General features: G+C 41.9%; 1 protein-coding gene across 7 annotated transcripts in view; it reads left to right on the top strand.

Annotated features, from left to right (window-relative positions):
• Window positions 1–27,084, top strand: part of SEMA3F (semaphorin 3F) — a 123,428-nt gene that overhangs the window by 69,903 nt on the left and 26,441 nt on the right. For 6 of the 7 annotated variants that reach the window (XM_083429394.1, XM_083429396.1, XM_083429397.1 and 3 more), the window contains exons 3-7: window positions 14,599–14,759; window positions 16,322–16,384; window positions 18,501–18,620; window positions 20,279–20,368; window positions 26,401–26,494. In XM_083429394.1, the coding sequence (XP_083285520.1) occupies window positions 14,599–14,759; window positions 16,322–16,384; window positions 18,501–18,620; window positions 20,279–20,368; window positions 26,401–26,494 (528 nt within the window). The remainder of the gene's footprint in view (window positions 1–14,598; window positions 14,760–16,321; window positions 16,385–18,500; window positions 18,621–20,278; window positions 20,369–26,400; window positions 26,495–27,084) is intronic. The other variant, XM_083429400.1, reaches the window with a different exon arrangement.

The following is a 27,084-nucleotide window of genomic DNA, read 5'->3' as shown; positions in this document are numbered from 1 at the left end:
GTACCTGAGAGCAACAGGCTAGGCATATGGCACCCAGAGATCTGTCCCTGTCAGCAGCTTGATGCCACTTGCTTACTGCTCCTCTTGGTGTCTGCTCACTGTCTATCCAGAGCTTTTCAAACTGTGTGTCACGACACATTAGTGTGTTGGCTGCAGTGTGTAGGTATGTTGCACTAACGCTCCCTGCACTCCTCCTGTGGCTGGAAAGGGCTCGTTTAACCTCCTGTTTGCTCATAAAACTGCATTACCGTGTCAATAAATTATGCATGTCCAAAAAGTGTGTCACCAACTTAAAAAGTTTGGAAAGCTCTGGTCTATTCAAACAAATATTGAGGTTCAACAACAGTGGTGCCAGTATGTATCATGTGACAAGCAACACATGATAATTTTTGGAGTGCATGCTTATACTTGTATGCCTCTCTGCTTGCTTGCTTGCTTGCTTGCTTGCTTGCTTGCTTGCTTAATCAGGGTCCTTTCCCAGTGGTGCTTTCTGTGTCATACTGAGAAAAGGCAGCTAGGCAAGACAGACAAACAGACCAGCAACAAGCAAACATAATCAGTACGAGCTCATTTGGATGGCAATGGCCAAAGGACTCAGGAGGTTAGCTTGTTGGCAGAGGGGCTGCCTTAATCACTCCCCAGCATCAACCACCTGTGTCAGCCACCTCACTGTTCTGTATGGCAGAGCTGGCCTAAATTGTAGTAGATTCCCTAACTGGAGTGAAAGCTGCATTGTTCCAGAGGCAGTGTTCTGTCATTTGAGCCCCGTAGAAATGAGATATTCCCTGCAATAGAAATGCTACTTAAAGGAAATATATTTGTATCTCCTGCAACAAATTTAGAATGCCGCGTTTATTGTTTTAGAAATGTTTTATTGGAAAAGCCTCAGATCCACAGTCCTGAATTAGAATACACACATGTTGCATGTACTGCCACTTATAATACTAGTGATCTCATTTATATTCTATGCTGATATAGTTCCAACAAAGACCACTGAAATGACATAACTACCAGTCTTCAGAATGCTGTGCCAGTTTCACCCATGTTGAAATAAATAGGGCTTGTATGGATGGAGCAGCATGAGGATTGATGTTAACACAGTCTTTGATACAGTGAAGTTCACACACTGCCATATAGAGACCCACTCTCCTTGATTGATTGTGTACTGTACACCCATGAAAGGCTCTATCAGGAATTCCTTATTCCTCCCCCCATATTTTTAGTCAGTCACATTTTAAGTACTGTAATGAGATAACACTGTATCTTAACAGAGGAAGCTGTTTGGATTGGAAAATGTACCTCTGGCAAACATGTTAACTATAAAAGCTGTGGGGCTGCCTACAGGTAGACAGATTTTGACTGAGTGAAGAAGGATGTTGATGGATATTTTTATTCCCATTAGATCAAAGTACACATTACATTAACCATGTGTGGTTCCTCTTCACTTGTAGATGTTTCTTTTCTGCAGTCTACAATGGTAGGCTAGTATATTTACCCATGTATGCACACCCACTAACACTTTCCTCTCTGCTAGTTTTCTACCATCGAATTCCTCCCGCCCCTCAGGTTAGCACCACAGGATAAAATATATTTAGGAGACACACACACACACACACACACACACACACCTGGAGTTTGGAGTAGCAAGCTGCATGTAGTTAATATTGTGTGTAGCTTGAGTGTCTTGGTCTCAGCTGAATCCCATTCTCAAGAAATTTAGTTGCTATTTTGTAGAAGCCTTCATGGACTAAAAGCACATTCTTGTGATAGGTGATGCGGTAGTGATGAATTATTGATCCTTGCAAAAGTTCTGTTGACTGAAACCAGGCTGTCCTTTCCTGGGCCGCTCCCAAATGTTGGGAAAACTTTTTCTTACTCAGTATGTTTTTTAAAGATGTCATTTACATGGTCCTCCTGCAGCACAAATATCCCCTTCTGTGAGAAGGTGGGAAGGGTATTATGAAGAAGTTCCCTAGGAGTTATATAGATCTCCTGCCTGGTTCACTGCAGTGAACAGAAACAGTGATGCAGGAACAGCCAGCTATATTGCTGTCCTGCCTGCCACTCCGTCTACAGTGGTACCTCAGGTTACAAACGCTTTGGGTTACAGACTCCGCTAACCCAGAAATAGTACCTCAGGTTAAGAACTTTGCTTCAGGATGAAAACAGAAATCGTGCAGCGGCAGCGGGAGGCCCCATTAGCTAAAGTGATACCTCAGGTTAAGAACGGTTTCAGGTTAAGAACGGACCTCTGGAACGAATTAAGTTCTTAACCAGAGGTACCACTGTAATATCCTCTGTCAGGAAGGCCTGGAACTGGAGATGGAAAGAATTCTGCACAGCAAAAGTCTCTTAGGGCATATTCTGGAGATTCCCCCCCCCCCCCTTCCTTGCTGGAAGCACTTGAATGACCTTGAAAGGCTTATTATTTCAGCAATAACTGGCATAGCTGAGATTACAGCAACTCAGCAGAGAAATCAAAATAGGCACATTCCACTGGGCTGCCCCCCCCCCCACAAAAAAATGTCTGCAGAGGGGAGTTAGACTTTCAAAGAAGTGAGTGTCTCAACCCAGTCCAGTATTTTGGAGGCAAAGTCTGTGTGGCTGGTTATGGTAGGTGGTCAAATCAACCAGTGTATGCCCTCCACCAGATTGAATAAGAATACCATGCCAGCTGTTGAGAGCCCTGTTTTTCTCAGAAGAGAATCATTAGGTAGCTTTGAGTATTGCCGACACATGAAATGTGTGCCAGCTGTTAACCCAATTGTGCACCCTGTATCCCCCCAAGAGGATGTAGCCTGCCTTCATAATATAAAATATTATTGTCATGTTTGTATCTAGTCAGATTTTATTTCTGTATTTATTAAAACATGTATTACTTCCGTTCATCATAATTGGAATGGCAGTTACAAAATAACAATTAAAATCCTTAAAAATAAACTAAGATCTGCACAGATTTAAATGCCTGGATAAACATAAAATGTTTTTTCATTGGCACTGAAACTATTGCATAGTTGGTGCCAGGCAACCCCCCCCCCCCCGCACAACCAGGGTGCCATTATTAAGAGAGCCATTTCCTTTGTAGATGAATAATGTACCTCTGAGGGATGGAGCTCGCAGCAACATATATCTAGGGTTATACTCTTTTATCATTGAAAGAAGCAGTGATTTGCTCAGGGCCATCTAGTGATCTTCAGTGATATCAGTCCAGGTTGAACAGTCTACCCACTGCCCTGCATTAGCTGTCTTAATTCTGATGTCACCCCTAATCATTCAGCAGCCACCCCTAATCCTGTTGAATTTTTGCTTCAGGGGAAAAAAAGGAGGGACCTCAGTGAGCCTGGCAGGTGAAAGAGGGATAAGATAGTGCAGGCTGAGTAAGAACAGGAGTAGATGGAGAGTATAACTAGACAGAGTAAAGCCTGTTATATTTCTGGTGACACTGAGGGTGATAATGAAACCCTGGCTTGCACCCAAGGCATCTGTAGCACTCCTGGCTGCCATCTGTGTTCCTCATTTAGTGACTGAATATTCATGACCCTCATTAAACTCTTTCAAATACTTCCCCAGCAGAGGAGCTAAAAATAACTTGGGGAAGGGGGAGGGTCGCCCCCTTTATATTCTATAAAGCACCCAGAATCTGGTTAAGATAGGAGCCTCTAGTTATCACAAGCAGCCTTTTCTTACTAGCCTTGGCTCCCAAATGAGTCTGCAAAATGAAAAGTATTACCACCACTCCACAATGTCCAAGTGGCAACATGGTCCTTCTCATCCTGGCTCTGTGTGCTTTCACTCCTTTTTCTGCCTCTTCTTCCTTTCCTGACTGAGCTTCCAAGCATTCAGAGAGGCTGTATTGAGGGCACTTGCCTGTCTCTTAAGAGGCTGTGATTAGAGACTGCTATAGCTTGTTACAGATAAACAGATATGAGGGGAACCATGTGGTCTCTAGGAACTTCCTGCAAGTATAGGAAAGGTGTTCAGATTTGAAATAAAATTTAAATTTGGCAAAACTCCTGAACTTATATTTTTGTTGTTGAATAACCATAATTATTTAAATTTTCATTGAGAATTTGAATTAGATACTTCATTTAAAAGAAAACCCTGTCAGTTCTGGTTATTTTTTAGGCAATAGTGTTGCCTAGTTAATTTCTTTTCTACCTTGTTTCCCCCGTCAATCCTTTACCTCTAACTGCATCCATAACTTTTACTATTACTGATAACATTGTAGAGGGGCTGAAAGCAATTCCCTCCCTCCCCCAAACTCCTGATTTTTCCCAATCAGATTTGAGATGGGAGAAATGCACGTAACAGAATGGAAGATGCATACATGTAAGGTAAGAGCTGACAGGCAGCAGGAGTGGATTGATAGAGTTGGCTAGCTGCCATCTCACGCAGTGAAGCAACTAATGTCGCATATCTTATGGGGATTCCTGAGGAATGACATCTGCATTGTTCATTTTTTCAAGAAGACAAATGCAATAGCAGAAGCACTGAGCATGCAGTCTCAGGGCCTCTAAACAAAAAATGTTTCTTTCTGTAATTGCTTCTTCACACGCACTTTAAAACTATTCAGTTGTGCTTTTGCCCAAAACTTAAAAATACTAATTTCAATGCAACTCCATTCATGTAGACTAATTCGAGGCCACTGAAACTTTATGAGTTTTGGTCCCTTTCCATGATGCAAGATTGGGGCATCTACCTCAGGTGTAGGGTGGCCACTTGTGTACATCACCAGAAAATGAGACACTGATTTACATAACAATTGCACATTCTGATTCATATGTATTGGTGCAAATCTAGAAACGACCACTCTAATTTAAATAGAGATTCAATGCATCCCATTATAGTGAACAACAACATCAGGAGGGACACAGGTTCCCCATTCCTGAAATAAATGTATTCTGAAAGAGTATCCTCTGTAAAGTAGGATATATGACTACCCTACTCAAGTAGAAAATTTTGGATGCTGTTACAGGACAAGAAATTATAAGCTGTATTAACTATAAGTATTGCTATCTTCTTGAAGGTGAAGGAACCACTTAGAATATTATGTTCCAAGCATCAAACTGTATTTAGCTAGACCCAATCAGCTGTTTCTTATAATGTAAGAGAAGGGCACTTAACTCTTAGATATCTTAGCTGTTGGATGGGTACATCACTCTTGAAGAGCGTCACACTAAAAGATAACACTCTGGTGTGGTTCACTACACCACCTGATTTTTTCTGTTCTTCCATTCAATCTCAAAAGCAGAGTTAACTCGTACTAAGTAATGTGGTGAAGTTCGTACCCTTTGAGATTGGTGGAACAAATGTGTTTTAAAGAACTGTGTATTGTCCCAAAAACTGTTGGTATAATTTATTTGTTTAAAGAAGTTATATGCCACCTTTCAATATAAATATCTAACACCGGAAGGTTCAAATTATAGCAGGATGCAACAGCCCTTGTAATTTGTCATCTGTGCACTAGAGGCTCAGAAACAGAGGGATTATATCCCTGTGATGCACATGTGCACACAAAAACACATACGTGCACCAGCACCACCAACTATGTGTCCATACTTATAAGAGTTCAGATTTGCAGCACTTGTCAGCTAGAGTGTCAACTTCCTCCTCTAAATTAATAACAGGTTAAACTGTGTGTGGCACTACTCCTTGCACACCAACTGGATGTGTCATTTTATCATGAATTGTGTCATTCCCCAGCTGCTGTTAGGATCAGGGAGGGTTCCTAGCTTGTTGCCAATGTCATTTGCTGTATCCCCATGTCAAACATGTTGTTAAATTATGTGAGGCACACGCAGCTGGCTCACAGTGCCAGAGAGGCACGAGAGCCTTGCAGGGGTTATGTGTGGAGAGTGTTCTTTTGGATACTTTCCTTCTAAGAGCTCTCAGCAGGAACCTTATACTAGGAGTCTTTATTAAATGGCCTGAAGCCAAGGACAACAGCAGGCAAGGATCCAAGCAGGGGACAGGTAGTAAGGAGGAGAGAGAGGTGTGAGCAGCTTGGGCACATTCCAAGGAGATCACATATTCACCAGCTCCGGAGCCCAGCACTGTTAAAGAGACAGGACAAGTGCACAATTTCCTGCACAGCTTTGCCAAAAAGGGTATGTCTCTGCCTAGATAATACCATTTGGGAATTTTCATCAGTGCTGTTCTGCAAACAACGAGTCTAAGATACTGGAATACGTTAGAAAAGCCGTTTTGTGCCCAATTGGATACAACAGGTGGTACACGTTATGTGCCCCTGTGGTACACCAGGTCAGCTCTGCTTCCCCCTCACTCCTTTTGGCACGAGTGAGTTTCTGTTTGTACTCTTTCTCATGTTTTCTAATCTTGAGCAGTCTAACCCAGCTAACCACTGAGTTGCAAGTAAGTTCCTCCCAGTCTCCTGGCTCCGATTTGTAGATGCAGTACTCGGACTCTCAGCTCAATTATTGTCAAAAGCTTTATTCCAAAGTTCACTACACAGTCTAAACATAGATCAAGTTATAGGTGCACAGGTCTCGAAGATACATAACTAGGTGCAAGCTGAGATGTTGTCTCAACACTTGACACACACTCTTGGCTCTCCTTTTGAAGAACAGGGTGGGCACAATCATTTGGATGGGTGGGCAAACAAGTGGGCACTACTGCAAGTCGGCTGGGTCTGCTTACAGTGGCCCAGCCGACAGTGAACCCTTAGAGGATGTTGTCAGGGTTGGTGACCAACCTAGGCTCAGATGCCTCACCTAGAGCTGGAAGTGTTTCACTAGTCAAAGGTGGGGTGGAGACAAGGTCAGATGGCTCTAAAGGTAAAGGTAAAGGACCTCTGACAGTTAAGTCCAGTCGCAGATGACTCTGGGGTTGCGACGCTCATCTCACTTTACAGGTCGAGGGAGTCGGCGTTTGTCCGCAGTTTTTCTGGGTCATGTGGCCAGCATGACTAAGCTGCTTCTGGCGCTACGGAACACCGAAACCAGAGCAGCGCATGGAAACACCGTTTACTTTCCCACTGGAGCAGTACCTGTTTGTCTACTTGCACTTTCTGGTGTGCTTTCGAACTGGTAGGTTGGCAGGAGCTGGGACTGAGCAACAGGAGCTCACCCCGTTGCGGGGATTCGGACCTGCCAACCTTCTGATCGGCAAGCCAAAGAGGCTCAGTGGTTTAGACCACAGCGCCACCCGTGTCAGATGGCTCTAGGGCCATGCTTTCTCTTGACAAACCACTGAGCTCCTACCAAGCATCCAAGCATTTTCAGTGTCAGGCTCCACACACTATTCCCAATCCTCCTCCTCCTTGGAGCAACCTTGCCAAAAAGTCTCCATGAGGCTCATGATAATCAAGGCTTTTACCAGCCGTGTTTCTAGTCCCAGAGAAAACACAGCAATGCCTTGTCATGAACCCAGAGCTCTTCATAGTTTGTTCACTGACTATATAGACAGACCTCTCCCAGTCCGAATGAACATATCAATGTCACATTTCCCTGTTTACTGTATGAAAATCAGGCATCCTTGTAATGCTGCAAAGGTGAATCACAAATCAGGCCACATGAACTTCAGAGAAGGTTCTGAGACGTTTGCAAGATACTACTCTGATAATCAAATCTTACCCTTCTGATGTCTTTGGGGATTTGAAAACACAAATATGGATGTAATATTGGGAGAGTCTCAGGTGCAGGGAGAGTATATTGGGAGAGTCTCAGGTACAATATTGGGAGAGTCTCAGGTGCATTCCTTAGATACACCTGAAAACTTGAGCTTGTTTACACTAGTCTAAGTTTCCAGCAACCTCCAGCTATGGTGGATAGATGCAAGGGAAAGAGAAATTATAAATAGCTTAGCATGGAATTGTGTCTCCAGCTAGTGGCTGGTTGCAGTGAAGGTATGAAATTCTGTCCTGTGAAGATGGTTTCCCTCTTTTGGCGATTCTGTTGGTCAATGTGCAACAAAGAAGGGGTGGCATTGATACAATAATGGTTAGAACTGATGGGATAATTGGTACTCTTTGCAGTGTATATCTCATGCCTTTAAAAAGTTTGCAGTTCAGTCAAGCAGCAAAAACGATATCATACAGCTCCAGAGGTGATGGTGACACCAGGAAGAAGCAAACTAGTTAAGCCAACAAATGCTGAAGTTTATCTGGTGAATGAACCTGTTCACAGAATTCAAGGCCGTTTTGGAAACAATGCATTGCTGAAAGCCACAGGGCTAATCCGGCTTTTTGTTCCCCCTTCCATAGCCAACCTCTGGTCCATGACCAAATCTTAGTTCCCTCTCATGGCAACTAAGCTTCTTTTCACAGCCTCTTATGAAGGATTCTGTCAAAGGCTTTTTTGAAAGTGCAAATAAAATGGTGCCCCATAATTCCCCTTTAGCCGCTGCTGCTTTGTGGACTCATTAATAATGTATGAGGCCAACTTCAGCTCCGTGTTTCCAAACACAAGCATCCTGCCCTGATTCACCTCCCCATCCCCCCAAAGCTAGGGGAATTGTTTTCTTCAGCAGATGAGACTTTATGAATTGTTTGGCCTTATGCATGCATGAGGTAGCAATGAAGGGGACTTCAGCCGATACGTGCCATAATCTTGTCTGTAGATTTGTTAAATATTTATTTTATTTAGTGCATTTGAATTTAGTTCAGCTATGTACCTGCAGCATGTTTTGCTGATAGAGACACATGCCAGAACTTCTACAAAGACAGCCAAGCACATCCTTAAATACACAATGAGTTAATCTGCCCTTGCTTATGAAGAATTAACCTTTTTTGTCACTTAGCCATTTTAACAAATTAAAATATTACTGTGGGTAGTAGCCAATGAGAGTAGAACTTTTGAAATTAATGGAAATGTCTAATTTTAAACTATTGATTTCAGTGAGTCTTCTCTGAGTATACTGTACCTCGGGTTAAGAACTTAATTTGTTCCGGAGTTCCATTCTTAACCTGAACCTGTTCTTAACCTGAGACACCACTTTAGCTAATGGGGCCTCCTGCTGCCGCCACGCCGGTGGAGCACGATTTCTGTTCTCATCCTGAAGCAAAGTTCTTAACCCGAGGTACTATTTCTGGGTTAGCGGAGTCTGTAGCCTGAAGCGTATGTAACCCGAGGTACCACTGTAGTTGGATACAACACTGTGATTCTGCAGGGCAGATTCTGGAACATACACATTTTTAGGGACATGCACCAAACAGTTGCGGCCAGTTTTGAATACCTGCCTTGTATTAAATACAGTAATTTAAATTGTGTAAGTGATGGTTAATTGTTAGTATATTCTTCTCCCTGCACAGAGCAGCTGCATAACCGTTCCCTCAGTAGCTGCCTAACTTCCTCACAAATTCCTTTTTTGTTACAACTGGAGCCAGACCTCTTCTTAAGCAGCTTTGCCAGCTTCTCTGGAATCACCCAGCACAGAAGGTATCACTTTTGATTAGTTCTACAGATTGGCTAAGAGCCACACACCTCTGCTTTTCTTTTGAGGCCAGAGGCAGGGAGAATACGAGTTCCTTCTGTCAGGACACTTGAGAATGGAGCTAAACACACACACATGTATGTTTATGTTCAAAAAGACCCATTTGGAGGTGTGACTATTTGGAGTGAAGAAGCAACAGGTGGGAAAAAGTTAAGCATCTCCTCAAAAATCACCTTAGAAAAAACAGCTGTCTGGCACTTACTATACACATATAAGTGTAATATGTAGTTCTGTCCTCAGTCACACTCTTTGGCGATCCAAAGCAGACTCCCTTACCAGGGCCAGCCTGCATATCTGGAGGATTTGTGTCAAGTCTGCTGTCAGTTTTCCCCTCTTGGTTTTTTATATACTTTGTACCTTATTTCCCCTGTCATTTGTAATGGGGTTCTTCTGGTCTGTCTTCTAAGCCCAAATAGTCTTCAACTTTTAAAATGAAATTTTCTGGTGCATTGACAGGACATAGGAATAGAGCTCCTGTCCTGGGGTAGAGATGAGTAGTTTTGGGGAGGTTTGGGTTGAAGGCCAGTAGTGTCTGGTGGGACCCTGAAGGTTTTCAGTGCATCCAGGGCATGGCTTAAAAAGGTGCTGTTTACTTAGATGAGGTAATAACTTAGATGTTAGGTAATAACAATAATAGTTATATCCGCCCGCCCCACCCCCACCCCACTTTTCTGGCTTTTCTCCTGCCACCTAAAGATACTTTATAGAGCATTTTCCAGAGAAATAGCTATGTTAGCCTATTATAGAAGAAAGAACAGAAACTCTTGTGCCACCTTAAAGTCCAACAAATTTCTAATGACGTAAGTTTGCATGGACTCAAGATGCCTCTCCCAAAGGAGCCATTCAACTTGGCATCCCTTCTCTCTTTCCTCTCACTATGGGAAGTATTTGCATGAATTCAGAGCAAGGAATTTTAAGTAGTGGCATCAGATTTTGGAACTTCTGACCAAAGGACATATTTGTAAGCACATATTTTGAATCTTTCTGCAGATTGGTGGAAAATATACTCTCTGGGAATGACTTTTATCTCCTGTCTACTTTAGTGATAAGTTACTTTAATAATGACAACTTTTCTGATTGGTTTATTACAGCTGTTTTTTTGTTGTCTGTTAGCTATCCTCCCTGTTTATCCCATTGTGGTTTATTTCACTATATATAGCAGGTCTGGAGAGCCAAGTGTCTCTCTCCAGGCTTCTTTATCTGTCCTTCAGGACTCACTCTGATCCAGGCCCCTCTCTCCACACTCTTCCTTGGGTGCTTTTGCCTGGTTGACCTGCATTTGTGAACTGTGACAATGCCTTTTCCTTGCTTGGGTGGAGGATGGAGGGTTTCTTTTGGCAGTGGCTGAATTTTACTGTAGAAACCCACATCCTCAATATAAATCTTATTGGAGATACTGGTAATATACACGAATAAATCCTTGCAATAAACAGATTGTTTTTGTTGTCCAAATCTGTTTTGTACAGAACAGGTCATAGTAACCATGTGCATGAAATCTCGTAGTGATGAAACCTACAAAGTGCACCTTTGAGACTCTGGAATTTTCCCCTGCAGTCCTGCACTTCCTTCTTTGTCCTCTGATCTTTTTACTCTTATAGTGTCTTTTCAGCTCCTTCTCTTTATGTCACTGGCTGATCTGTTCTGATGCTACAGGGTAGCTTTGTAGGCTAAAGAGTCATGGCCTGTTGGCAGCCACTACTTAGCTGCTCTGATGTCAGAGAGAGGCCTGGCATCTGCAGCCAAAGGAGCTGAGCTGTTCTGGGGATTAACAGGATTAGGGAATTTCCCTAATAAACTATTGTTAAATTAAATCACGTAATGATTGCCAGGAAACACTATGGGTTTCCAAGTAATCCTTGTTGCTGTAGATGACTAAACAGTTTCAAAAACCAAGCAGAAAACTCTTTCTGCTGATGTACATGATGATGATAATACTAATAGCTGGTCTAGAATTTGTTTTAAAATCCTTTTATCCTTTGAGTTCCAACTTTCTGTAGTGGTGAGCAAGGAAGGCAACAACTTGAAGATGATGATAATGATAATGTATTCCCTTATCCTCAAAGAGGAAGGGGAAACAGAGGTCTGAGTAAGCAACAGTTCAAGCCTTAGTTATATTTAATGTGAAAAGATCTCCTACAAGTTTATATTCCCTGCCTGTGAAGTTCACAGTGGCAAGAAATGATTCCAGCCCTACTGCATGCCCTCCTCCCAGTGAAAATACTAGGATGGTGGACATGTGTTCTATATTAGAGCCTGTTGTGGTCCAAGTCCAGTTTTAAAGTAAAAAATTAGTAACCCCAGCCACATTTATGTCTCTGCATAGCCTACTGAGCAGGCACAAAGATCACATGGTCACGGTCTGTTTAAATTAGAGTGGTTGTTTGTAAAATTGCATAGATACATATAAATTAGCATACACATTTCCCCTTGCAAATCTGTGTCCTTTCTGCCCTCTTTTTAGATAAAGCATTTCCTCTTTTTTGGCAACATGCAAGTGGCCACTCTAGTGGCATCACTCCTGCACAAGCAAAAGGGCATGTGGTCTAGTGTGTAATGTGTTGGACCTGGGTCTAAGGATTTGGTGGAACCTAGGCCTTGCAATGTCATTGACGCATCAGTGGCTTAGAAAAATTGTTACCACGAATAATGTATTTAATTTTTTATTACTATTATTATTAGTAGTAAATTTATGCAATATCAAAGAAAACAGGAAAATTATAATGACCCGTTGTACAAGGTGAGTCCTTTAAAAGAGGCTCCGTGGATACAGAATACACATGTTCCACGGGGCCTCTTTTAAAAGACTCACCCTGTATGTATAGGCTAGATAAAAAATTCAAGTCACTTTGCATGTGAAGCTGCTCCCACGTCTCTGCTGGGAGGGAGGCCAACTTTTTGGATTATTTATTTCAGGAAAGGGCCTTTTCAGATGGAATTAATTTGTTTATCCCCATACTGTGTTGATCAGTCTGCCCTTACACCCATCAGTTGGAACTCAGTGCAGTTATACTGTAACAATTGTTGTTAATGATCAATCTGCTTGCATCTGAACTTTGGCTTTGGTTGAAAGAGAGCCTCCCCCCCCCCCCAAGGCATGGCGGAATGTCAGCTGAAAGTGAAGGTGTGAGATCAGTGCCATATGCAGGTCAGGTGCCGCCTGGCTAATTCTTGGACACTGCAGATTTAAGATATACGCAGTATTACCCGAAGAGTGCTTATTGGTGAATATCTTGTGGGTTCTGTGCATGGACAGAGATACTACTTTCTTTTTTAATTTAAAAAACCTATTAGTTTCAAAACAAATGTTTTGTAAATACATTAACAGAAAAACAAACAAGGCATGGGGCAATGACAGTTGTTGATAATATTGCTGTACTACTATATAAAGGATCAGTGTGATTTAGAGAGACCACTTTTCCCCTAAAGCATCTCAGACAGAATTAAGATATGGAGAAGGAAAGTAATACACAAAACATCAGAACAGAACCCATTATTCCCAAATCTCTGCCCAGTCTCCTGATCAGTAGGAAAGCTTACTGTTTGGTGTAGTCAAGTGGGAGTTCCTGTTACGTAGGTTAAAGATTGCTTGGCTACAGGTGAATGCTTTGTGTTCCCGTCTCTGTTCACCAAAAGGTTTATTATAGACTGTTGCATTTCCAAGATTTCAGGCTCAAACACTAGGCTATTGGGATGGAGGATGGCTATTAGTCCAGAAGAGGCAAGGGTTGAGTTCCAGAGCAGGTTAGTTAGTATCAGAGAGGCTGAAGGCAAATGCTTAATCAAGGACAGGCAGAATTTCAGATCCCAGGCAGCAAGTTGCTCAGACTAAGGGCCAGCCTCTTGAGCTTCAGGGATTTATGGGTTTTGTGGATCAGGACTAGCCCTTGGGACCAGTTGACAATGCTTAGACAGGCTAGTACTGCAGCTTGGATGGCACCCTTGGATGCAGAACAAAATAGTGAGAAGAGCACTAGAGCACAAATAATGGAAACCCCATCCTGCCGCCTTACCTGTAAACTCACTTGCTGTGAAACGAAATTCCCCTTTCACAGTTTATGAGCAAAATTGGCCAAGGGTGGCCTGTATTGGCTGGAACAAAATGTCTTAATACATCGCCTAAGATTGGGCAAAAACCTGTGCACTGTGTGACTCGAATTGATAAATCCAGACTAGGCCTTTTCCTAAACCCTTCTGCTTTTCAGTCTAGTCATCAGGTGAGAAACATTCAGTGAGCAAAACTGTGGGGAAAGTGGACTCAAGATTGAAGTCTTGTATGTTAGTCATTGCCATTTGTTAACCTGTCCAGGGCGCGCCGGGGGGGGGGGCGATTTCACATAGTTTCCTTTCTACCTGCCAGTTCTTTTGGCACCTGGAATCAGTGCTTTTTTCTTGGGAGTACGCAGGGGTATACATACCCCTAAACATTTTGTGAATCTAAGTTTGGCCTCATTGAGGGTCAGTATTTCAATATGAGTAGGAAAATGAGAGTACCCCCTAAACATTTTTTTAAGAAAAAAAGCACTGCCTGAAATAATTAGTGCCCCATGACAGAGTGATGTGTACACAACAGTTCACACATGAGAATGTCAGACTCTGAGAGTACAAATGGCTAACATTAAAGAGCTGGGCTCCTGGAGTTGCAATTCACAGCTTTGTAGAATCTTACGAAGGTCCAGAGCTTCTGTAATTAAGTACATACATATTTCCTGCTTGATGGGTTCTTGTTATGCGTTGTGGTTGCAGCTTCCAGATTACATTCAGACCTTTGCTAATTCTTTGGCACAATCAGTGTTAGGCTGATGTACTACAGGCCTCAGAAATGGATCCTATATTCCAATATGAGTGCACCTAAACTCAATTGGTTTTCAATGGGTTCAGCCACATCTAAATGCATAGGATTGAGCTGATGTAGTCTGATGAACCAAACTGTATTAAGGAATAGGATAGTTGCCAGGTGTGTAATTTATTGACATGGATTGCATGCAAGTATTTAATTGCATCTAAGAACTAAATGTGCTCCATTGTTTGGGGAACCTGTTGGTTAGGTCCAAATCATGCATGTTACTTATAGAGATGTATATGTTGCACCAGGAAACACAGGAGGAGCCATATAATATAACTCTTTCCTGGTATTTTTCCTCCCGCCAGAGCTCAAAGCCACCAGCACTGCCCATTTCTTCAATTTCCTGCTCAACTCAACCGATTATCGTATTCTACTGAAAGATGAAGATCACGACCGCATGTATGTGGGGAGCAAAGACTACATCCTCTCCCTGGATCTTCACGATATCAACCGGGAGCCCCTGATTGTAAGGGTATTTCTCATTTTGTACCAGGAGCAGACAAGGAACATCTGGGAGGCTTTGTGGGGTGGAGGGCTGCAAAATGACCAGCTATTTCAGTGTGACGAGTATGGATTAGTAGAGTGGGTTCAGGGGCGCATTTCTAATTTTGAGAGAGTGCTATGGGTACCAGTCATAAAATGGCTGCTGCCAGGGGGAGTGGCTTGACACAACATTGGGAATACTGGGAATATTCCTACATATCAAAACATCAACTGCGCCAGTCACTCAGACTAACCCTACCTCACAGGATTGCTGTGAGGATATAATGATGAAGGGTAGAACTATGTGTGCCACCTTGAGCTGCCTAGGGAATATTATTTTGAAAATGAAAATAAATACACCCTTCAGAGCAAGAAAAACAACAATACAAGTCTCAAGGCAAGTGGGGAAAGTATCCCCTTTGCCACCGCCTCCCCCACTCTAAATCAAATGCAAGGAACAGCAGAAAGGCAGTCAGTGAAGCAAGTGGGGATGGCACCCCGGTTGTCTTTTCTCTGCCTACCCCCCACATTGCCCTCCAGAGCTAGAAACAGGGAAGACAGACCCATCACTGATTCTCATGGAAGACATTAAATGCTCTTGCTATTTCTTTTTAGGGCTGATCCAGGTGATTAGTCAAAGTGTACCCTGACTATATTTTGGTCTCACAAAATAGTTAAAAGTTCTTACAGAACTGTTAGTTTACAGAATAAATATTCTTCATTAGACATTTTAGTTGCTTGCTACCCAAAGGCCTCCAAGCAACTTATAACACCATGCTATGCAACACTATTTACGCAAGGCACAGCGGAAAGGCAAAAGTGTGATATGCAGCCATGCTGCAGTGGGATAGCCTTGTTGGGGAGAATCATGGCCACTTCTGTTTTCATCTCATGGGAGAAATACAGTTCAGTCCTGGAGAGGGGAAAGCACACAACACTCTTCAAATAATTCTCTTTAGCAACAAATTAATAAAAGGCAGAGACGTCGTCAGCATGAGCAGTGGGTTGCAGGGCTACATGAACATTCCTGAGAGTGAGAGCTTAATTTCTAAAGAGCATTTTTATAAAGTTTTAATTTATAAAAAGATTAAAATTAATCTTCTTAAAAGTAACAAGATGATGAAGGTGCAAAAGAAGTCACTATCACTGTTGTTGCTACAAAGCAACAATCCACTAGGTGTCTGTGACACTTCCACGCAGCATCTTGTAACAAAATTGATGCACTTTTGTCGCATCAAAGGGTGGGTGAATTAGTTTCCCACAAATATTGTGGGAAATGTGATACTCCCTTAACCCAAAGTGTTACCTTTAGAAAACACACATGAACCTGACAAGTGAACGCTTGATGCCATACAAATTGATAATTTTGAAAGGTCCTTAGTGACCAGTGCTTTAAATTAAAATCCACCTTCCCAGAAAACTTTATGGTTTGGGATTAGATTTAGGAGTGGAATAGATACATCCACCCCTTTTTAATATTTCTTTTAGCATGCTTCTGTGGAGAATTATAATTAAAAGGCTGAAGGTTTTGTATTGTTTTGGCAGATCCACTGGCCTGCATCTCAACAAAGGATAGAAGAGTGCGTTCTTTCAGGGAAGAACAGTAATGTAAGTACTTCTGGTATGATCTTCAGGTTTATAGAGGATGTGGAAAAAGAGTGGAGGCGAAGGAATGCTAGTAACGTGGTAGGATGATGAAAGCTGTCCTTCTGAAGCTTCCTCCCTCCCAAGATCTTTAAGACTGAAAGCCACCAAGCAGTGGCAATTTGTATTGCTCACACCACCTCAGAGATATGCAATATGAGCAAATGATGATGCCCTATTGCCTATGACTGCCCTCCTCACTTCCTGTTTATTCCTGAGTCACAAAAACCCTGGTTCCTTGTGCTGCACATTCATGTACACAAGCTAAAGCCATGGTCATAATTCCTTGAGTACCTGTACAAATGTTTCCAGCATTTGAGCAGAAACATTTGTGTTGGTGTTTCAGAAACCCTAAAATACAACACAAGTTTTAGTATGTGATGAAGTGACAGTGCTCTGTTTGTAGTTGGAAAAGCTAAGATAGCAAAGACGGAATTAAATAGAAAGATTTTGAAGAAAATTACATCACCATTGCAAAACTTTGCTGGTTTCTGGAAGCTAAAGTGCAGTGCAGTTGGTGATGAAGTCATCTTTTGGTCACAGGGTTCTGCTTAGCACGGGAATTGAGTGCAGCTGTAAACTTGCACTTCCCAACCTCTGTTACAAGAGGATATAATTATGGCCAAGTTAGCCAACTCTTGCGTCTTGTGCAAGCTTTCTAAAGGCAAGGGCTGCTAACACTTCTAGGGGTTTATGGAATATTGATGTATGGCACATGAAAGTGAAGATGCATTGTCAGCAGTACTTTAAAGGAACTGGGGTTTTTGCCCAACCCCAGTTAAGTCTATCAGCAGTAATGTGTACTAAATTTCAGTAGGAGGAAGCAAGAGGTCAAAGGGTTACCAAGCTGTTTCCTACAAGGCACAGCCAGCCTTTGGCCAGCTGACCTTGAACTCTGTCCTCTTGGGATTTCTCTGCTGCTACTGTCTGGGGCTCAGTCTTAGAGCAGCTAAGCTGGCTTAGTAAAGGAAACTGTTTGCTTGCATTTTTCCCATCCTACTGAACTCTGTTATCATGGCCCCAGCCCAGTACTGTTTTGATTTGCCTAACTGGAGGTTTGAGGCAAAGAGGAAACATGAGATGAGAGAAGGAAACTGGACTCAGACACACTGCATGGAACTGCATGTCTGGTCTAGAATCCAGTCAGTAAATGAACTCAGGCCTTGCATACAACACAGGCCTGCATTACAACACAGGCCTTGCATACAACACATTATGGGAATTGCTCTTCTTGCCCTCTGGGCCTCACTGCTATCATTTACCTGTTAGATTTTCAGTCCACCCTTCTGTAGCCAATCAGTTCTTAGTACCTCTTAATGAGTGGGGATCTAAAGGCTGACCCTAATATATTTTCTTTCCTGGCATAGATAAGTCCAGAGATTCCCCTTCTGCTTAGTTGGTTATGCTTTGGTTATTCGGGGCACTATTTCCTGGCTTTTGAAAACAAGCAGGAATGGGTTGGGAGTCCAGGATTTGCCACCCTGACACCAAGATATATTATTGCAATCTTACAGTTATTCTTTTCTCAGTTTTCAGAAAAGTTGGCTGTGAGTTGGGAGTTCTGAGCGGCACCGTTTATAATCTGCTTCAGCTACAGATGTTGCAGTGTAAGATGTGAGCAAGGAATGTTTGCTCCGGAAGGGGGTTTAGTTCAAAACTCTTCCAGCAGGAACATGACTTAAAAGGAGTGCAGGAAAATTGTCTCTGAAGTGCATCCAAAACTCATTGCTGGAAAAGGTGTTAGAGGGGTGGATCCAAAAGGTTTATTTGTGGATTTTCAAAGTGCGCCAGACCTAGCTTGCCTCAATTTTAACTGGAAGCAAATGTTGTTGAAGAGGACCATTTGATACACAGACCATTCAATGTGGTCTGATTTTGTGACTTACTGGGTGTTCAGGGAGCTTTCATTTAATGCTGAAGCAATTACCTGATTGCTTCAAAATATGTGTAAATCACTGCTTAGGCCATGCTGAACAGAGGATGGAATTGCTCCATTTACCATAGACTGACTAATCTCCTTAAAGTAGACACAATTTCATAGGAGGCTGAGAATAACTTGCCATCTCTCTTTGTTTTCCAGGGCGAGTGTGGGAATTTCATCCGCCTTATCCAGCCTTGGAATCGAACCCACTTGTATGTTTGTGGCACTGGAGCATACAATCCTGTCTGCACCTTTGTCAATCGAGGCCGTAAAGCACAGGTGAGGTACTGAAGGAGCATATGGCTGGGACTGCAGCCAGATCAGTGCTGGAGAAGCATATGGGCTTGCTCTTAGACCATGCTAGGAAAGCAGCCTCTGGCAACATTCAACAAGCAATAAGGGATTGAGATTCGAGTCTTGGGTAATGAGATGTGGAATCTTCTCAACTGTCTTATGATTGTATGTTTGTTCAGCCCATTCATATCCCACTTCTCATCAAAGGGAGCCAAAGGCTGCATACATGAATCCCCACCCCCCACCCCCACCTTTACGTGGCTCTCATTTATCATCCCAACAATTCTGAAAGGTAAGTTAGGCTCTTACCAGCCCCATCAGCAGAAGTCCTGCACAAGGAATTCCACTTTGCATAACAGGGCTTTACACACACACACACACACACACACACACACACATTCTGACAAGGAGATGGAGCTCCAGGTTTTGAAAAAGGTAATGGGGACAGTGAAAATACCAAAATAAAACATGTAGACATAGTGTTTCCTAAAAACTAATAATAATAGGGTAGGAAGAGATGAGGTGTTGGGATCATATAAAAAGTAATTTGTAACTAGGTCACAAGAAGCATACTGTGTTATTACTTAAATGTATTGTAATATATATATTATGGAAACCACTTAGAGGTTTTTGATGATTAAGCATTATTTAAATCACATTAAATACATAAAGCCTAATCCTAGTAATCCCCCACTGTGCAGAATGAGACTTTCTCCTAAGTATGGGAGTAAATGTATAGAATTGTAGCCTTAATTTGTGATAACCATTATGTCATGCAAGACCCTCCATGTCACATAAAATTTGTCAGACTTTTAACGGGTTCTCTAACTTGGAAGTATGCCATATTTTACTGAACCATTTCCAAATTTATGGAATCTTATCTGATTTTTATTTACTGGTAACCAGATTTTTGGCTGTCATTAACATGTTCCCAGTTAGCTAATAATTGCACTTGTTTACGGAATCTTTCAATACAGACAAGTAAAATAACCTCTGGTTTTAATGGAATTGTTTATCATAGTCATTTCCACCCAGTATGCCTTGGGGGGCGCACACAAAAGATGTGTGAAATCAGCCTTATTGTTACAACACCTCTAACATTGTGTGTTCCTTATATTATATTTGCTTAAACTGTCTAGTGTTAGCATCAAATCTTTAAAATAATACAAGGAGAATCTGCTTGCATAGGTGTGAATATATTTTCCACATTTATTTTATTTTCTGACAACAACTTAAAAATAGGAAAACTAATTGAAAACCACTTTAGTAAATGCTCTTCTTACAGTATCTTGTTTAGCAGGAGTAGCTAAACCTCATTTTAGGGTCTTATCTAGCCCCCAAATTGATTTCTGCCTTACCAACCCCAACCCCATCCCACTAATTTTAGCAGCAGAGGCAATATGTTTTTGGGAGCGAATGCATAGTTGTACATAAAGTCAAACCCAACAAGCAGATACACATTCAGACTAAATACAGGTCATAAATATTTGACGAGGGGATTTTGATCTCCGTAGAAGTATGTGTGTATATTTGAGAGAGACAAAAGACTTCTGCATGCTGCATTCTCTGGCCATACCCTGCCATTCCTGCTTCTCTGGCAGGTCACCCTGCCAGCGCTAACTCTCTGCTCCTCCTCTCCTCAGGCTTTTGAGCTGAACCAGTCCATCCAGCAGGGAGGACGGGGAAGTAGAGCAGTTGACTCCTCCCTCCACCCGTCTCCAGTGGAACGCAAGGTGGGAATCGCGCTCTGCCCTGCCATGCTCTTCCCCAAGGACACAACTGGCTCCTTTCTTAGCATGCCTGAGCCTGGGCACTAACTTTCATTTTCAACTGGCATGTACCTAACAACTAACTAACAAGGGAAGGGGGCCAGACCTATGGGAATAGGACTGGCCCTTAAATTCACCCCCCTTCCCATCTAGCAATGAGCGCGCTTCCTGTACCGCCTCTCCTTGCGTCTCCTCACTTGAACTAACTCCTTCTTCCCCAGGCTCGCACAAGGTTTGTGCCAGGAAAGAACACTCTCAGGATGTTTGACCTTACTACATATAGTATAGAAGCATGTCCTTGACTGTTTGAAATTGAGACAAATGGACTTGCTGTTTCAAGCAAAGGTTTGCTTGATGTGAGGTGGCATGAATAACTAGACTGGAGTAATCAAGGTTGTGATGACTGTGGGAGCAGGGGGTGGGGTGGGCCTATTGTATATGCTTAGTTGTTGTGAGGAGTGTGGACTTCATTAATGATTACATACAGTTTTTGTAAGTATGTTTGCCGAGAAATCATGTAAAATAAGAAAATGATGAGAAAATGTGTTTTACTTGTGTATCGGATGTAATGTATGCTTCTTCTACTGATTATTGCAAGTCATAGCCAATGCAGGAAGCCATCCCATTAATTTCCTTTCCAGTTTTCTCATTGTTGTCATTTAATTGATAAGGATGACCGTTAGTTGGGAGGAGATTATGAGATTTCCATTAGTCTCTATTAGTAGAAACTTTGTGGGCATGGTCCTACAATTGGCTAAAGACTTTGGTGTGGGAATGAACTATTTCAGTTGCTCATCTCGTATGGTTTCCCTCTAAGAAACATTATCAAAGCAGCATGGAATCCAGCCATATGGCAATTCCTACATTGCTCTGTGAACATAGGAATTGGTCCTAATTAACAGAACCCTTTTTATGTCAGATAGTATTAAGGATGGTATGTTTCCCCATTTACAGGGCAGTGCTGAATAATTAGATTGATTGAGAGGTTGAGCTCCTAATGTGGATTTGTATGGGACTAAAGCCTCCTTTCACTCAGCAGTAGGTACTCTCCCATGTGTGTTCAAGATGGTGCACAAAAAAAGAAGACAGGAAATGCTATATGCTATTCTTGTCAAGGCTGAATAGTCTTGGTTGGAGTGTTTGAAACTTTCACAAGAAAACAACTGAACCTAATCTTGAGAATCTTAACTTTCCTTAAGGTTTTGGTGTTGCTTGATTGTAAATTGGAGAATCAGCCTAAAATGTAGTGCTCTGATTTCTTAGCATTTTCTTCCTTCTGTTGGATTCTCTAGTTTTGATAATGCCTTGTCTTACCCCTGGAGTCATCCTGGTAGCTGTTTTCATCTAAATCTGTAGGGGCTTATTCTGTGCTGCTGAGCTGTAGCGGGGTCATTGTCAAAGACATTATTATTATTATTATTATTATTATTATTATTATTACTACTACTACTACACAGTGTAACATTGGGTTTTCTTTTTCTCTTTTCTTTACTGAATGTTCCATTTTACACTTCAAAACAGAAAACTCACAAGTGGCACAATCACTTTTGCATTTTCCACAAGAAGCACATTTTTTCTCGGTGCTGAACAATGGCCAAAGCAGTCTGCCCACATAAGCCCAAAGCTCTAAATAAAAAGGAAATGCAACTCCTAAGCAAAATCATCTTTCCAGAAAGAATGCATGTCTATGGGTTTCCTAAACAGGTTGGCACTCAATACTGCTTGTGGGAAGATGTGCCACACACACACCACATTCTCAGTTTCTATACAGAGACTGAAAGTCTTCTGTTCCAGTTTTTTATTATTTATTGCATTTATTAGTAGGAAAAGAAGTTCTCAAGCTGACTTAACAGCATGGTATGACATGTTCCTCTAAGGGCAACACCTTAAACTACAACTAGGTGTAATTATCTGTAGGTATAACTGCTTAGTAGCCTACATCTGCTGTCTGCAGGATTTACTAGAACTATAGTTTTGTGTGTCAACACTTGGTCTCATTCAAAAGCCAGCTTTCATTTTCCTGCTCTTTGTAGCTTGAATCTCCAGCTTCTACTTGATATGCTATTTATATTATCACTGATTGTATTAGCCAGTTAAAATGCATTGCACAATGTCAGGAGCCATCCTACTTTCCTCACTCCCTTGGGCATTGTCACCATGTGTTTGACATACATTAGAAAGAGGAAGCAAGTCTTCACTGATATCCTGCCACTGTTGACCTCCCAAGCTGTTAGCACAAGGAGGTGGGGAAGAGAGTGGGATGTATCAGATGATGAGAAGTTGCAAAGGGAATGGAGTAGAAAACACACTTGTCACATCCTACTGCAGTCTGGAACCCTTCAAGCCCCCTTTTCTATCTTTTGGTAAATTGCAGATCCCAACCACCACCTGTGGATGGAACCTATAATGGCACCAAATAATACAATTTGTGACATTCCCATTAGCACAACTCTTGTAAACTGTGTTGTGCTTAAACTTCAAACAGCTGTTTTATCCCAAACATATCAATCCTGTTCCATTTATTATTTATACCATGTAAAGAAACTGCATTTGCACTTGTCTCCAGTCAAGTGGACTTCTATGGACAGGTGTCCCTATCCCCACTTTAATAAAGAATCCTTGCAACATTTAGTGCTCTTTTCAAAGTCATCCGTGAAATCCCAAGAGTGCCACAGGCTTTAGCAAAATAACCAGGAGTCTCAAATTATGAATCGGAGACAGAGGTGCAGACAAAGTTAGCTCAGCTCAGGTTCCAGATACAAACACAGGAGGCTCATAATGCCCACCTAAATGCATAGTGGGGAAAGTACTTATTAACTGTAAGATATATGCAGGATCAAATCATTTGGTGAAAATAAATAAATAAATTTAGAGCTGAGACAAATTGAAAGGAATTGCAAAATAAGAGGGTGCTTGTGTGGCATTAAAATGTCATCAGGTTTGATGCACCAGCACATCAATGCCCTTTCCTCCACAGCCACCTGCTGCACCTCAGTTGACTAGAATTGAGCCCTGGCTAAGGGCGTAGAGGCTGGGTAGGCTTATGTGGAGGGAGGGGGTTATTTTGGGACCCTGGTCCCAGGCCAGTTAGACCCCTGCACTTTCTTACAAAAACCTGCCATTATTCAAGTGTCTGTATCTAGTGAGAACTCTTTGGATATGTGTCTGTGCTGGCATTAGCTGGTATTTCTCCCCCCCCCCCCCCGAAGCTGTATGCTGGGACCACAAATTCCCTATGCTCATATTCATGTCTGTTCTTTTATCTCATTCACTCATCCCAACTCTAGTTCCTTATGCTGCTGACTCAGCCCATTCTGCTAAAAGTAGCTGACTTTAGCCATTCCTCAGGTGAAAGATGAACTACAGAAAGGGGTTTATTCTGTCCAATCCAATCCATCTTGAAGACAGCATCAGCATCATTTACCAAAGATCAATAGGGTGAATGCTGTCAAAAGAATGAACTCAATAATAGTCTGAGTTTAAAATATTTGAACCATGTATCTCACACTCCCTATCTTTTCAGTCCTTACACCACCCCATTCTTAAAACACAAAGCCTTTAAACTGCTCTGCTTTCCATTCGTTGGATGGAGGGGGGGAGCCCTGAAAAGTTCTCACATTTTTGTAGGAAAGATCTGTTAATAAATAGCCACAATTCTAGAACAGTAGCCTCACAATGGCCAATTGGACCCTATTCAACAAAGGAAGATGTTTAGCTTAGAAAAACAAGGGATAGTATCAGTAGTAAATATTTTTCATGGCCAATACAGATATAATAAAATATTTTAACAGACTTTTGTTTTCTTTAAAAACATGCTGAAGTCATTTTTGTGACATTTTAATAAAAACATTTTGGGTAAAATTATATGAACACATATGTATACTTCCCAATAAATCAATAATATAAAAATAAGTATGCTCCAGCTAAAATTTACATCTCATTTAACAGAAGCTATTTAACAGTTCATGCCAATGTTTGTCTACTCAGAAGTAGGTCCAACTGAGGGTACTTTCAGTTGGATGTTTATTGTGGGATTATTGATTGATTGATTGATTGATTGATTGCCACATTCACATAACATTGATGGCATCAAAATGTTAGCCCACATCCTCCTCACTCCAAATTAATCTGCATAGACCCTTTCTAGAGGAAATCTGATATATACCACCTGTTGCCAACAATCTTGTTTGCAATAGCTCAATGACCTGTTTTCATATTAAACTCCTGTCTGGAAGCAGGGGCCTACTCTCAAGTAAGTATGTCAAGTTCTGCAACCTAAGCCACTCCCATCGAAATAAATGGGAATTAAAAGCAGTGCCAGATTAAACCCTGTGGAGGCCCCTAGGCAGTCGAAATCCTGTCCTTCCCCTTGTGCATGCACTCTAATGGGATAATATTGAACTAAGAAAACTTGATTGTAATTTTCTTTCAGATCAAATCAATATTATTTTGATCCGTTGTTTCAGGGCCTCTAAAATGCACGAGGCCCAGAGGTCAGTGCCTACTCTCCGCCTATTTGGTAACCTGGTACTGTTTAATAGTGCTTAACATTGGCAGATTAGGTTTAATGTTTTTATCAGACCACAAGAGGAAACCTCTTAAACCTTTTCACGGCATTTTTCTTTAATTTTAAATGGCTTCCAGCCCACTAAAGCAGTGATTTCCAAACATTTCATTAAAAAGATCCACTTGTGGGATTTCTTTCCCAAATGTTGATTCTACCACCCTGGCTTGGCAGTCTCTTCTCCACTGCTCCTTCTGCCACATTGGCACCTACAAGCATTGCCAGCATCCTAGCAACCCTCTTACAAGGCCAGAAGTGGATCCCGTACCGCTTGTGAGTCACTGGAGTAATGAGTCATTAGTTTCATGATAGGAGGGATTCAAATGGCATTCACTCACTCTGCATTTCTCAGCAATATTTAATGCCTGCATCCTATCTGCTCTGCTTATAGCTGTTGGTTGTCCTCTAGGGGGTGGGGGGAAATGTGACATCCATGATTTATTGTTGTTTCATACTCAGAAGAGGTTGTAGCACAGGGTGTCTGAAGACAATCTGAAGTTCATCAGTGCCTAGGTACTACTTAGTATGTGGTAACTTGACACTTACCTGTAGTGTTCACATATTACAGCACATGGTTGTTTCACTTCACCCAGTGGTCATACCCAGTGGAAAAAGTCTGAAAATGTAATGTTGTGTGCAAACATTGCAGGGAAAACGATGAAACTTTGGCTAGAATGTTACATCCAAGGTTTCTTGAGATGGAGAGGTCCAGAAGTATGAATTTTGGGAATGGCTTTGTAAAGTAGCACCATGCGGATAAAGATGGTGGGATACACTATTTTTATATTAATGTGGGTTTTTTTTCATTTACAGAACAAGTTTCTTTAGGAGGAGAAATGTTACCTCTGCAACTTTAAAATGGGACACATATTTGGGAGGTGTACAAAAGAGTTAGAAAGCGAATGTTCCTGTAAATCGGTCAATGCAGTAACTTTAGAGAGTGGCTCTGCTACCACATTTCTTAGGGTTGCCTTGAAATTGATATAAAACTTGTAAGAGTAGCATGTATACAGTACTGCAGTTGCTAGGGTGATGTTTGCTCCAGCTTTCTACATGGTTTGGTGGTGATTTTTCTCCATGCCTCCACAGGGTCTCTGAACAAAATAAAGTCTGTAGTGGCATGGAAAAATAGCTTTGCATGGTGAGGTAATGAACTCACCAGTGAGTCAGCCACCATTGAAAAATGATTTAAAGCCGCTTCCATGGGGTAGACATATTACATGCCAGGATTTCTTACATTCCACTTCTTGTACCCTTGTTGGACGAAAATTCCACTCCAGAGAGATGCGGTTTGGACAGTGTGATTCACGTATTCAGCATCTTGTGTTCCATGTACTTTTAGATGCTCTCTGATTAAAAAGACTTGTGAAGGCCTAAGGTAATAGTGTGTGGTAAAGCAAATCATTGATCTACCTGTTGCCTTACTTTCCAGGATTACATATTCTACCTGGAACCAGAGAAGCTTGAGTCAGGAAAAGGAAAATGCTCGTATGACCCAAAGGTGGACACCGTATCAGCATTAATAAGTGAGTTCCATGGTTGTGCAACATCAGTCATTCTATAGGCATACAATTGTACAGTTGGAAGGGACCCCCAGGGCCATCTAGTCCAACCTCCTGCAATGCAGGAATCTCAACTAAAACATCCATGACAGATGGTCATCCAGCCTCTGTTGAGAAATTTCCCTTCATTATGAGTTCTAAAATGATATCAGGATTGATAAGGGGGAGGGGAGCTATGCTACTTATAAGCATGCAGCGCAACAGCTGTTCTGTGTCAGGAAATGGTTTTGGCCATCCTCAGGCATGGATGAGTTAGCTGGAAATGTCATCGGAGTTAATGGGGGAAGATCATGGCCTCTCGGATGCTGATAAAGAAGAGAAAGGACATACTATTCACTAAACTGCAGTGTCCCATCTGGTGGCATAAGAGGAGGAATAGGGCTTTGGCGAATAGCAAAGTTCTGAGAGGTTCCTTGGCAAAATTTCACAGATGACATTTATGTCACTTCGTTATGGTCCAATCGTTTCCACTTATCCATCAGACATGATTATTCCTCCCACTGCCCTAGCATTCCAAAACATCACATGCCTGATTGGCCAGCTATATTCACGTA

This window comes from Podarcis tiliguerta, assembly GCF_965153285.1.
Source record: "Podarcis tiliguerta genome assembly, chromosome: 2".
NCBI classification, from domain to species: domain Eukaryota; kingdom Metazoa; phylum Chordata; class Lepidosauria; order Squamata; family Lacertidae; genus Podarcis; species Podarcis tiliguerta.
Note: the sequence above shows the minus strand (reverse complement) of the source record. Positions and strands in the feature narration are given on the sequence as shown.